This window comes from Cylas formicarius, unplaced genomic scaffold (assembly GCF_029955315.1).
Source record: "Cylas formicarius isolate icCylForm1 unplaced genomic scaffold, icCylForm1.1 PGA_scaffold_12__32_contigs__length_19106922, whole genome shotgun sequence".
NCBI lineage: Eukaryota > Metazoa > Arthropoda > Insecta > Coleoptera > Brentidae > Cylas > Cylas formicarius.
In genome coordinates this window covers 5,361,303-5,375,442 of record NW_026844225.1, presented here as the reverse complement: position 1 = coordinate 5,375,442, position 14,140 = coordinate 5,361,303, and the positions used below count along the sequence as shown (strand labels likewise).

General features: G+C 31.7%; 1 protein-coding gene across 4 annotated transcripts in view; it reads right to left on the bottom strand.

Moving 5' to 3' along the window:
• LOC132695624 (P protein) overlaps nt 1-14,140 on the bottom strand; it is a 55,582-nt gene that overhangs the window by 16,825 nt on the left and 24,617 nt on the right. For 2 of the 4 annotated variants that reach the window (XM_060659978.1, XM_060659979.1), the window contains exons 11-13: nt 9,188-9,281; nt 6,889-7,031; nt 3,470-3,728 (exon numbers count right to left, since the gene is read on the bottom strand). In XM_060659978.1, the coding sequence (XP_060515961.1) occupies nt 3,470-3,728; nt 6,889-7,031; nt 9,188-9,281 (496 nt within the window). The remainder of the gene's footprint in view (nt 1-3,469; nt 3,729-6,888; nt 7,032-9,187; nt 9,282-14,140) is intronic. The other 2 variants (XM_060659981.1, XM_060659980.1) reach the window with 1 other exon arrangement.

The window sequence follows — 14,140 nt, the reverse complement described above, 5'->3', positions numbered from 1 at the left end:
ATTAAATACACAGTAGTATGATGGCTCAGTTGGCCCCGTAAAATAAAATAATTGAAAATGATATTAATTTCTAAATCAACAGTTTTTATTAATTTGGTACAATAATTTATAGATCTGCGATTAAGTCAACCGTCAAGAACTTAATTAGAAAATATTAAAAAAAATTAAATATCAATATTTATTTTCAATTATTAAGGTGTAAAAAGTGGTTTAAATTTTCATTTAAAAAATATTGGTTATTGAGGCATCCTTGAAATTAACACTTTTTATGCACGATTAGGTCCAACCAGAGCCTGACTAACGTAACATTTCTGGCAAACATATTGCCTTAAAATCAATCAAAGAATTACTTTCCGAAACAAAGTATTTTTCAAAATATTGCGAAAATATAAATCACCTTATAAATGCTTAAAAGTGCTAAAAAACAGAAGCATGTTCTGAAGACCATACCTGTTTATATGTACTTTGATACACAATCAATCGGGCAACGTTGTTCGGACGCCCAGAGATCTGCCCAATAAAGTCACCTCTATAAATGACGCCGACATATCAGTATTAGAAATCGTGAAATGAACTTTGTAACAGCATATAATAGAAGTTTCAAAATTCTTTTCAGAATTTGCTTTATGTAAATGCCAATTACAAAATTCTATTAGACGCTGTGTATAAGTTTTGAAGCAGATGAGATTCATATGCCTTGTATTTGTGGTTTTAAGATCGTTTGAACCGGAGATTTAATAATTCCGACAGTCTTCTACTTTCCTGCAAGAACTACTTGAATTTATTCGGATACATTAATTTCATCAATCTCCTTGTTTGTTTTGTTGTAAATATTGGGCCGAGGTTTACAAAATCATCTTGGTGATTTAAATTTTAATCTTAAAAAAATCTTTTATTTGGCTGTATTCTTTTTGCACATCTATAGGCAAAAATACAATAATGAAAACATGTTAAAATGGACTTGTAAAACTTCATCCGCATTTTCGTTGCACAGAGTATTAGAAACTGCTATTGTATTATTTATCAAAAAACAAACACAGTATTTTAACAGAAACTCCAAAATTTCTGAATATTACAGATCAATGTTACTTTGTTTTTAAAATAAACTCTCATGGTCAACTAACAAAAACGAATATTTTTTTCCAAAATTTAAATATGGGGCTTAATATGAAAAACAACCATCAGAGTTTTAGATATTTTTGAGACGATTTTATCAAACCCAGACGTATTAACCGGAAATATACAGCCTGACCCATTAAAAAAAAAAGCTATACTATAGAATAACCGATACGCGAGGAGTGTTCCAAAATGCAAAGTAACCAACAACATCTCGTATCTCAAAAATCAAAAAAATTACCTCAAGGGTTGAATTTGGGTCCTTTACTTTTTTCGATTTTCACAAACGATTTTTTCCAAACGGTCTATTGTGTTAGAAACTGGCGAGCTCTGTTGAAGAGTGTTGTTACTCCAACTATTGGCATGGAGTCTCTCAAGGCTGACCACGCTGTATAACTCGTCAATAATTCTATACTGTACAGAATCCCTTTTTTAATTCCACGTCATAATTCACGCAGTGCTATCTTTTTCCATAATTTTAAGGGTAGGACCAATATGATGACCAGATCACCAATTTATCAAATGTATCATCCGTATTCCTGACTTGTGTGATATCATCTTTAACGCACTGTACCTTGTTGTTTCTAAATGAAAATACGATCTTACGGATAATGAATCAATTTTTCCCATTTTAAAAGTGTTTTTGTTATTATTTTGTTTTTGTATTTTCTGTGATGCATGTTGAACACAAAGCAGTATTATTATTGTTATCATTATCATATAACTTTGTACAACCCAAAACTGAAATTTCTTTTTAACCATGAATTTTGGTATCAATATTCTATACCGAATAGGGTAAATAACCCAATATACAGAGAAACATTGAAATACAGACATCTAATAGTTCATTTTTCAAAGAAACTTCCACAAGCTACTGTAATACTATTTATAAATCTTCTGAATTCCTCGTCCGTGGGTGGTTGATCAATCTAACTTGATAACGTTTCTCCAATCGCTACCTGCTTATATATTGCTTGTAGGGGGCGGAGCTAAAGAAAGATGACCGACTCCCATATTGGTGAAAAGTAAAGACCTGAGCCGCGGTTAACATTGTTTGGTTGCTTTCGTAGAAGAATTGATTACATGCAAGAATTTTTTTTAGTTTTAACGAATAAAATTGGATGTCCGGTTTCGTGATTGTGTTCGGCAACTTTTGATGAGTATATTTGTTATGTTCTTTGGCCCTAGCTGATAATTTTCGTCCGGTCTCTCCAATGTATTCTTTGCCGCATATGTACGGAATGCTGCAAACTCTTGGTGTCTCAAACGGAATTTTGTCTTTGACGGATCGAAAATGTTGAGAGATTTTTGGACAAGTAGTAAATCTGGCTTTGACGTAATATTTCTTAAGAATTTTAGATATGTGGTCGGTGATATTTGGAATATAAGGAAGGGCAATAGTGGCAAGTGTGGAGTTGCGTTGTCTTTGGAAGGTTGTGGTGAAGTGTATTTTGTGATGAAAAGCTAAATATCTCTAATGTTTTATAGTAGTTTTATGGCCCTGTAAACAACTTTAAGGTATTAAATTATCGGTCTATCGGTCTGTATGCGTAGGTTTTCTGCCAATGGAGTGTTTGATGTCTGATGACATTATTTATGGTCCATGCTTAGATAAAATTGGTAAAAATATAATTGAGAGAGTACAAAAAAGCTGTCTACGGTTTATTTATGGTATAAGGAAATGTGCTCCAGTCTCGTACAAAGTACAGGACGTCAAATAAATGAATATGCACAACAGGCTTAGACTACACTCCTTGGTATTTTTCCATGATATTATTTTTAATAACAGTCAACATTACTTGACAAATAAAATAACACATAGGACAGATGTTCACAGTTTAAACCTTATATTTAATCGTCTTATATCTCCACCACCGTACAGGACGCCTCTCTTTCAGAGAGGTCCTGTTACCATTAATTATTAAAAGGAAATCAAAGCAAGAATTGTTTATCCGAAAAACGCAATGCAGGTAGTTTTCGAGTTGAGTTTCGAGATTGTCTAGCGTATTTTTAATTTTTTTTCTTTTTTGAATATTATTTACCTTAATATTTTATTATAATTGTGTGTTACTCAAGCGAATTAATAGTTCGAAGTAGTTGCTATGTATCATTTTATAGGGGCTGAAATTTGACCAATTTTTAATTGCTTTCATCTTCTTTTCTGCAATTTCGTATTGTATTGTATATTGAGTACATCAGAAAAAATGTATTATTATTATTAGTATTATTACATTATTAGTTTAAGCTCTGAAAAATCCAACGTCAGCAAGTTGGATACATCAACACCCGATGCAGGAGGAATCCAGATTTGTAAATAGTATCTAATAAGGGATGGGATTTTACATTTCCCTACCTCCAAAACAAGCTCCAAAGGACAACGCCCAAATCAAAGGTTGCAGAGGTAAATTGAGATCACGTCGGTTCGACAATTCCGTAGCTATTTTGATCATCATAGTCGTCAGTGGTAGGTTGTCGACGAAAGCTGATGCAATTCCAGATACCCATAAAATCAAGACGATGGCGACCGTCAATCTGGCGTCTGGATTCACTGATGTTATTAGGATTTGGGTCTGCTTTCCGACGAAATCAATCAGACCTAGTTTCGTTAAAGCCTGGAAACAAATACTGTGTGCCATAGAAATTGCAATTGCTAGCCTGCATGAAGCGTATCGGCTATCTTTTAAAGTCAGAGAGCGATAAATCATCGAAAACAATTGCCACCATAGGCGTGCAAGCTAATTGTGTATTATATGTAATATATGCGCAAACATATATAAAAGTAAGGATAATATGAAAATAGATAAATTTCTTGAGCTCCGAGAAAAAGAAAGGGTCTCTACAGTGTTTTCTACCATGTTATCAGCTTTCCACATTTCTTCTTCTATTTTAATCACAACTTCGAGGGACTCACTCCTTTGCAACAGAGTTTCAACTTTCCTCATTTAAAAAACAAGTGTTATGGCTTGCTACAAACCCTTTTACTTGCACCTATACCAATTCTATAGAGTTTAATACACGGTGACATATCATACAAAGAGGTACATTCAAATTCAATTCCTTTTTGCAACATATCTTTCTGAAATTGCTCAAGTTCAAGGTAAGTGTTTTCATCCTCCTTATTAGAGTTTTTTTTCTTTCTGTACTTCTCTGGTGACGTGATGAGGCGATCTTCGTGCTGTCAAAATCGAGTCATTTTTGAATACATTTCAAACATTTTTCTTCTGAACGTTGAGTTTTGGTGGCGAAGAGCTTTGAACACATTCAGAATGTTGCATCTACTGCAGAGAAAATCTACAAACACCGACAGTCTCTCTAGGCCTACCAAAATTTGAGGGCGACAGGATTACGATAGATAAAGTATTAACACGGATAGGCTCCAAATGGAAACAACAAAAGGATAACAGAGAAGGGACTATTTGCAGAGTACAAAAGAAGCCAGCCACACAATTTTTTTAGATGAGACATGGATTAATGAAAAGCAGTATTTTAGATGAAATGAGACCATCATCATCAATCATCGTCGGCTCATTATAAATCACATTGGCAGCATAGATGATTTTGTAGCAGGTGGCTTTCTAATTTTTCATCAAACAAAACCGGGGATTACTAAGAAAATATGAATTCTGAAGTGTTGTTGTGAAGAAAAAATTTAAACAAAAGATCACCATATTATTCTAGACATGCAAAAAAAATACCTACCAGAATATAATCATGCAATGATTCCAGATCCTTAAAAAAAAGAACTGATTGTACTTGACAATTTATATAAACTTGTTGCGCAAGTGAAAAAACTGAACTGCCTGTGTTTTCGTTGTTCTATACATTTTATTTTTATGCGGAAAGCTCTATTTTTAATTAATTTCAACATAAAAATATTTTATATAATAACTTTTATAACACGTTAATGTAATTTTATAAACAATGTTAACGTAAAAATAAATGTTGTGAATGATATATATTTAAAATAATTTTACTATACCTACCACATTTTCCAGGAAGCAATGAAACATGTTAAAGTAGCCATAAAAGGGTTAAATTTTATTTGTTTAATAGAAATTATATTAGGGTGCTTCAAAAATGTTGTGGAGGGCCCGGGTTTTGCATAAATAATTGAGCTTCTATTCTCTCTCTTTAAAAGATAACATTTTGGGACAGTCTGTTTCTTTAAATTTCACAAAAAAAATAAACAGGTACATTTTCTATGAAATTACTTGGAACTTTTCATTGATCATTTGGATCATTGAAAATATCGTTTAGCAATGTTTCCTACGGAAAATATAAATTTGTAATTATTTATTTCCTTTAATTTTTTTTTTATTTTATTTATCTATTTTTGAATACATTACCCATTACCCATATTTGAAGCATAATTTTCTAGTAAAACAAGGTAAAGCAAAGCGACTTAATGTTAGTAAAATTAAAAATATAAAATAAATTAAATTTTTTCATTCTTCTTTTGGGAGTGACTTATTACTCTCTAAGTGTTTGTATGTATGTACGCAGTGTAGTGTTTTTTGCAATATATTGCAAAGTTTTGTAACATGTAACGTAATTCATTAAATTGTTTCACAATTCGTGCAGTTCTTGCAAATTTACAGGGGCACTTGTTATTACGCAAACTTATATTTATCACGTACTGCTTTAGTTAGTAGTAGCGACAGTTAGTAATCGGTATGTTCTTTTTTTATATTTGTCATTATATTCTAGGGTTTCCTTAATGCCAAGTTTAATATAAAAATTATCTACAAAAAGTAGATGCATAAGCTGGTAAGCACGATTTGTTTTTTAGTTCTTTTTTTTTGCTTCCTTTTTTAAAGTATTTTTATTCGTTGTGAAAGGGTGTAGCTACGAAACGACTCTCATGAAGAGCTTTGTAAGTTTCAAAAAACGTTCACTATTATCAAAATTAATTTTAACATGATACTACACAGATAATTTTAATATTAATCAGCATAATTCAACGTTTAGAAATGTTCTCCAAAAACACTTGCTACGATCTTAGTAATATTAAACTATTGCAATTCATGTGAACTTTTCTTTGCCATCAACCTCTTCCCTTTTCTATCCTTAAAAACCTAACAAGTTAATAAAAATTGTGCGTACCTACTTTTGGAGCAAAAAAAAAATTAAATATATTATTATATAAAATTTTCCGGTTTAAATTAACGCCTGAACAGTATTTAGACTTACTAGATGGCTTCCCTGGCAATGCCTAATACTAACCATTATTTCAAGCATCTTTATTTGCTTAGTTTAATAATATATAATGTTCATGGTTGTAACAATAAAAGTATTGTTATAATTATTATTATTATAGATTAGTGGTGATTAACTAACTTTATTTGCAATTTTATCTAAAAAGTCCTAAAAAATATGCAAATATTTAAATAATAATTAAAATAATTCAAAATAATTCTGAAAAAGATTAGTTTCTACATTCTTTTGTTTGAAGTCCATTGAAGCGATCAGCTATCTCTTACTGTTAAGAAATTCCTGTTGGTTCATTCTAAATCTGTGGCCACAACATTGCTTGTAAAGTTCAAATTTGCAGTTTCTCTTTTTAACGAATGAACTTAAAAGAAATGGGAAAAAGCACCATATTGCAAATTGGGATAACCAATGTGAACGTGTGTAATTTTGACTATTTCACGGTATTAATCTCATTACTCCACGTGTTTCCTACCTCTTATTAATCGGTTGCTGTAATTCAATTCTACTCTAAACTAAATTATTTCTACATAATAACGATGAGTTTGGTAAATATTGTCAAACCTCCATAAGGATGAACAAAGATGCGAAAAACAACAAAGTGGACCATTCCACTCTTGCCAGAATGCCCTCCATATCTTCATCGTGATAAAGAAGCAAAAGCAATATGCAACCCAGTAGCGAGGTCCATCCCATTCCCAGTCTGCCTGAAATACATGTTCTGTGAGATTTCTAGGCATCGTATTGGGTGGAACAAAAGTATTTTTCTCTTTATTTAAAGAAAATATGTTTGGATAGAGACAATTCCTTAGTACAAATACGAACCATTAACAACAAACTGTCCTAGAATCAATAGAGAAAAAGACATAAAACTTAACTTAAAGTCAAAGCCACTTTTGTGCCACCCAGTAGATATAATGAGTCCACACACACTTTTCCGTTATGTATCTACCAATCTCTTAGAAATGTATCGGGTGGACAGTTTATTATTATGGGATGACGCTCTCAGAACCTCCAAAAGTAACTAGGGGCCCTTGTATATTAACGCATTTTTTAATTCCCCTTACAGTTTGCAGGTGTAAATATTACTATGGATTTCTCCGTCTGAAAGCCTTGGTGATATATATGGGTTGATTTCCTTATAGAAAGGTAGCCTGTGTTAATATTTTTAAAATTAATAAATTCGCGGTGATCAAATAGTCACCTGAACAATTTAAATTTAAATAAAAAATTCGTTAAAACTGATAACTAACGATAAGGTTGCCTAGTTGGAAAGGTTATAAATTTCGAAATCTTAGCAACAAAACGCTTTTAATAAATTGTAAATTGTAAATTGCATACCCCTATTAATTGACTAAGAAGGTAACATAAATGAAAAAAAAAAAAACACTTTGGCACCACAGAAATTACACTTTTTATTAATTGTCGCATGACATTTTTTTATAAATCTTAACATTTTGGTTAATATCTAAAACATTTGCTGAAAAATATCCAAATTCATATTTTTCAGCAAATATCAAAATGGGTTTCAAAAAATGTTTCCCCTTTTTAGATATTACCCAAAATCATTTATAGAAAACTGTGAAGCGACACTAAAAAGTGTAATTTCTGTAGTGCTAAATTGTTGTTTTCCCAACATTTTTACCGTTCTTTTTATGTACCATAAAGTTACATTTCAGAAAATGACTTGACGATTTTGCCTTTTAATTTTTTATTGTTAATTTGTGATCACCCTGTATTTATTCATTTTTAATGTATTTAAACAGACCAATATACCGTTCTATAAGGTAAATCAACCTCAAATATGATTTGGTGATATTTTCGTATCAGTAAGTGCCGAAGATACCGATTTTGACTGGAATTTGATCGAAATTGCCAAGAAAAGGTAACTATTTGGAACAAAAACGGAAGTTTTAGGCTGATATCTGCAATTTTGATGCCATTTTAGTTAGAATATGTCTCAAGCCGACTTTGAATGGAATTTCTTTAAAGTCAAGAAGAATAACTACTATTGGACCAAGAACGAGGGTTTTTAAGTTGATAACTTCCATAAATTCTATAAACTAAAGTCAATATCGGCATCTTCGGTCTTTATTGTTACAACGTCAACAAACCAGCAGGTATCTACTTTCCTGGGTCAAATCAATATATGTATCCCTAGAACGATTTTGTTGAAATTTTGTTTTTTGTGACAAGAGGATCATTTAGGATTAATTAAATTATGAAATGCAGTGGCGTTCCTTAAGGCGCCTTATTGAATATTTTTGGCAATATTAGGCAACTAAAAATGCAACTCTTCGGTCTTTTAAATTGTTTTCGTATCTTGCTTCGTTTTCGAAAGAAAAAACAATTATTTATTTAGGTTAGTGATAAGTTAGCTTCTTATCACTGCAGGTAAAACAGACATATCATAAGGTAATGCATTTAAATTTGTTGATAATTGCATGCAATAAATCGTTTTTTTTAATATTAACGTTATTACTTAACAAAGAAAATTAAAACATCCTGTATATATAAGAATAAAATAGTTTACACGCACAAGTGAAGCCAAAGAATTTTTGTATTTAATTTTTTATGGTATTTTGTACAGGTTCTAAGATAAGGTGTCATCCCATAATCAAGTGACCATGCCATACATGGAAAACCAAATTATTGCTCCTAACGGTAGCATCGCATTTTGAATTTACAGGGTGACTCCAAGTAAGCAACCTACACTTATATGTTCAGGTTATCATTTCCTAGTTGGACATCTCCGTTAGCAACAATACGAAAATGAAGCTAATAGTGATATTTTTGATATCATCTGCTCTCCCGAGAGATTAGAAGATACTTTCCGGTCACCCTGTATTTAACCTTGACTTACTTAAAGCTGGTATACTGTGCAATAACAGAACTCCTATCACCAAAGATAACACCACCCCCGATTTAATTAATAGGGACTTATTTTTGATGCAATGCTAAAAAAAATATGCTATTACTTACTATATTACAAAAATGAATAATATACGCGGTGGGCCGTTTAAATAAAAAAAATACTTACACTTTTAAAATGCTGTTTATAGTTATAAATTACTAGACATATTTCATATATATCAACCTAGATATAGCTAGTCTTACCGGTTTTGACATATTTTGCATTTTATGTCAAAAGTGACGTTTGCAGGTCTAATCTACGGATTTACTTCAAATTATACAGGGTGATGTAAGACATTAAGTTTAAATAACATTCCCTGAATATTCATTCATTCATTCATTCTTTCATTAATTTTTAGATTCCATTAAAGAAATAAAGTAGATTTTGTTGAGGTTTCCCTATACTTATGCCATACTGTTATCGATAAAAAAAATATTTTTAAGCAATTTGGACCCTTGAAGAAATCTTAATAGTTGCGTGCTTTATTGAACACAAATGAAAACTTTTGCAGACAGTTAAAAGAAGGACTAATGCATTCATTCCTGGCATATCATTTAGAAGGAATGTACAAGGAGTTTTAAAAAGAAGATTTTCTACAGGAATTCTAGAAACATGAACATAATAAATCCCATTTTCATTTAATTTTAGTTTTTTCCAACTATATTGCCCTTTTTCGAAACTCAATTATTCATCAATCAGGTTAGAAGATTTCTTTCAGTCAAGCTTGAAAGCCTTCTTTGTGAAGGGTAACAATTTTAAAAGTCCTACTTTATTAGATTTAATTATATTATTATAACTAAACCGGATGCGAAATAGAAGGAAAGAAGCTAAAATTAAATGAAATTGAGATTTTGAGGAATTTATTTTCTCTATGGCGAAGCTTTCTTCGAAATGACCGCAAAACTCATGAAAATTTTTATTTCAAAGACAGTAAGAGAGAGAACAAAATTGAGTTAGTGTCTTTCCTAGAATCCGAAAATTAAAACAAAAAACAGGGTGTGTTATTAAAAAAAACGGTGTGTGTGTGTGTGTGTGTGTGTGTGTGTGTCTTAATATTTTGAAAATAAATAAATGTAAGGTGGCTAAAAACAAACATTAATAATTTCAATGAAAACATCTTTCAAAATCATGATTTTCAAATGGAAACACGCCATTTCAATAATTTTATCATGTTTAGCATTTAAAACGAGGTTGACTTTGTATTAAATAAAATTAGCTTTTTTTATTAACATAAACTTTTTCAAATTTATTTAATTTCTAAAAACGGAACAAATTTATTTATGAAAAATATTCAAAAGCCACAATAGAAACTTCAAAAAAATTTTTAACACCGTGTTAAAAAATTATTACATGATATAAAAAATACATATTTTTATACAAATAATCATTTTTATATATTTATTTCTGAATGTTGTAAATAATAAACTGTCTTTTTAATTTGTTTATTCCATATCAGTATTTTTCCCATTAATTATTTAGTTTTTAAAAACACGTTTTATGGAGTAGAGAACATTTTTTTATATAATAAATGAACCACAACAATAAAAAGTGACTAAGTTAGCAAGCCAAAATATTGGTGTTTCTCTAGTGCTTATACAAAGTTACTATTTTGTACAATGTAAAATACGATAAATTCATAAAAGGGGGGCATTCCATGACAAAAAAAGTTCTAACGATTTACTTTTCTTTTAAATTTATCTATTTTTAAAATATCAACACAAACAACCAATATATAAGAACAGTTTGCAGTTGGAGAAATCGATAGATATATATTTAGACCTGCAAAACGCCACTTTTAACATAAAATTCCATATTCAGTGTGTCCCACTTAAGAACTGTACATCCTTGTAAAATCCTTGTTTATGCTTCGATTTTGATTTTTTTTTTGTTGGATACGTCTCTGATAAATGCATTGTTTTGCCTTGTTTTGCCTATTGCTTCAACTTAAAGTCCTGGCCAACTGAGACTATTTAGCAAAAGATACTATTAGGTATTCAAAAAAAAAATGGTAACGAATTATCATTCAGGAGTACTTTGAACCCAAGTATACTAATTTTTATAATGTTTCAATACAGGGTGTTTGAAATATCGCTTGCGCCCCGCTTAAGACTGTACATCGTTGTAAAATCTTTGATTACGGTTTGATTTTGATAATTTTTTTTTGTTGGATAGATCTCTCAAAAATCCACTGAAACCTTATGTTTCTTATTACATCAACCTGAACTCATGAACTGGGACTAATTTTTGATGTCATGAGGGATTTCTTTAAGAATAAGGTATGAACGATACTAATTTCCATGAAGCTCGAATACAGGGTGCTCGAAATATTGCGGGCGCCTCGCTTAAGCATTACTCCTGTAACATGCTTGTTTGTGGTTCAATTTTGATCACTCTTTTTTGTTGGATATATTTCACTGATTAGAGAGGATTAGTTATGAACTAAACAGACTTTACAACGCTGTAAAAGGATTTTAATTGTCAACTAATAATTAAAATAACAGAAATATCAAAATTGACGTCAGCATACTGTTTCCTTTGTAAAACCAACTGCCATGGAAATGTGAATATTCGACAGTCAAATTCGCTCGCTAATATATATTTTAATTTTGTTTACATTATATCTTTAGAATACTAAGATTTGTTAATGCTGTTATTTTAAAACGATACTAAAAAAAGGTCCTTAAAAAGTCTTTTCTATCATTATTTTTTAAATATTTACTATTTATTTTTTTTAAACATTAAAAACTTTGATCATTGGTCTAGTTACTTTTAGGTAGTTCTAAACACGCGTCTGTTGTCATTTTCGATTTGTAAAAATCCCTAAAAGTATTTTTCGATTTTCCGCCTCAAGAAACTGTGTTGGTTAGTTTTAGGTAGTTAGACTTTAGTCTATGCTATACGAAAACACTGTTTCATTTCTATTTAGTGAGATCTATCCAGCAAAAAAAAATTATCAAAATTTACCCATAAACAAACATTCTAAAGCGAACTTCATGGAAATTAGTATCGTTAGGTTTTATGTAGTCTTGAATAAGAATTTGTTGACACTTGATTCTCGAAGAAATCCCTAAAAGCCCTTCTCGATATTTGACATAAAAATTAGTCCCCGTTGATGTAATAAGAAACATAAAGTTTTAGAGCGTTTTTGAGAGATTTATCCGACAAAAAAAAGTTAAAAATCTAACCGTATTCAAAGATTTTACAAAGCCTTAAGCGGGGCGTAAACGATATTTCAAATACCCTGTATTGAAACATTATAGAAATTAATATAGTTGGGTTCTAAGTGCAACTGAATAAGAATTCATAGTCAATTCATTTTTTTTAAATCCCTAATAGTACTTCTCTCTTCTCTCTTAAATAGTCTCAGTTGGCCATGAGGCAATAATCAAATGAGTCCGCCAGAGATGCATTTTGGTACCAATCTTGTTCAATATATACCTAGAAAAGATTTTTCAATTGGCTCGGCAAGGAGATAATAGAGGAATCAAAACTAATGGAACTCCAACTGACATTATTCGGTATTCAGACGATACAGCTTCTCGAAAAAATCTCGTGAGGACCTTCAACACACTCTGGACAGAATTAGCCAAATAGGTAAAGAGTTTGGGCTCGAAATTTACACATCCAAAACAAAAGTCATGGCAATAACTGCTGCGATGAAAAAGTAAGTATACGGAATGGGCAGGCGAATACATTTTTTAAAATAAATAACCTCCTTCCTGCACGTTCTCTACCACTGGCATTTCGTCTTCGAGTAATACAGTGCTACGTGTGGCTTATATTGCTACATGGAGCAGAGACATGGTCCCTAAAAATACGGACACTGAACCGCATAGAAACATTTGAAATGTGGACATTGCGTAGGCTCGTAAGTATTCCCTGGACCGCACACACACGCCAAGTTCTCAATCCCTAAACTAATTATACCACGATCGCCAACGTGGGTATATATATGCACAGGACACGAGAAGAAGAAGAAAAATAAGCAAAACAAGGTTTTAGTGCATTTTTCAGAGACCTATGCAACGAAAACAAAATTGTCAAAATCGAACCATAAACAAAGATTTCACAAGGGTGTACATAGTGGGACACACTGTATATATAAAACTTAGGTATAGGATATTACAGTCGGTAGGAATTGTGTTGGCATAGTCGGCTTTAAAATGAATAAAATAGACTGCTCATCTTGCTGCCACTTATACTTCAACAGCTGTTGTTCCGCCTTAAATGACTATCTGATCAATGCAAGACAGCCGTCAACATCCGATCACGATTATATTACGTGGGAGTAAGAGAGACAGACTTGGCATTTATTAGTTTAACTAGTACGCCCACAGAGATCCATTCATGTATTTTCTATGTAATAATAAATCAGAGTGTTCCTTAATGATATGCGAATATTTAAGTAGGTGAATCTAAGGGGTGTTTTTTTTTTCGATGCATAGAACTTTAAGTTGCAATAAAACAACGATGGATATTCGATTGACATGAATTTTATTTATCCGAAAGATAATCTTGGGTCATTACATTTTAAATATGATTTCTGGCATATGACCGCCACGGCTGGCGCGGATGTAGTCCAATCCGGACGTCCAATTTTCGATGACTTTTTCCAACATTTGTGGCCGTATATCGGCAATAACACGGCGAATGTTGTCTTCCAAATGGTCAAGCATTTGTGGCTTATCCGCATAGACCAATGACTTTACATAGCCCCACAGAAAGTAGTCTAGCGGTGTTAAATCACAAAATCTTGGAGGTCAATTCACAGGTCCAAAACGTGAAATTAGGCGGTCACCAAACATGTCTTTCAATAAATCGATTGTGGCACGAGCTGTGTGACATGTTGCGCAGTCTTGTTGAAACCACATCTCCTGGACATCATGGTTAATCATAGCTCTA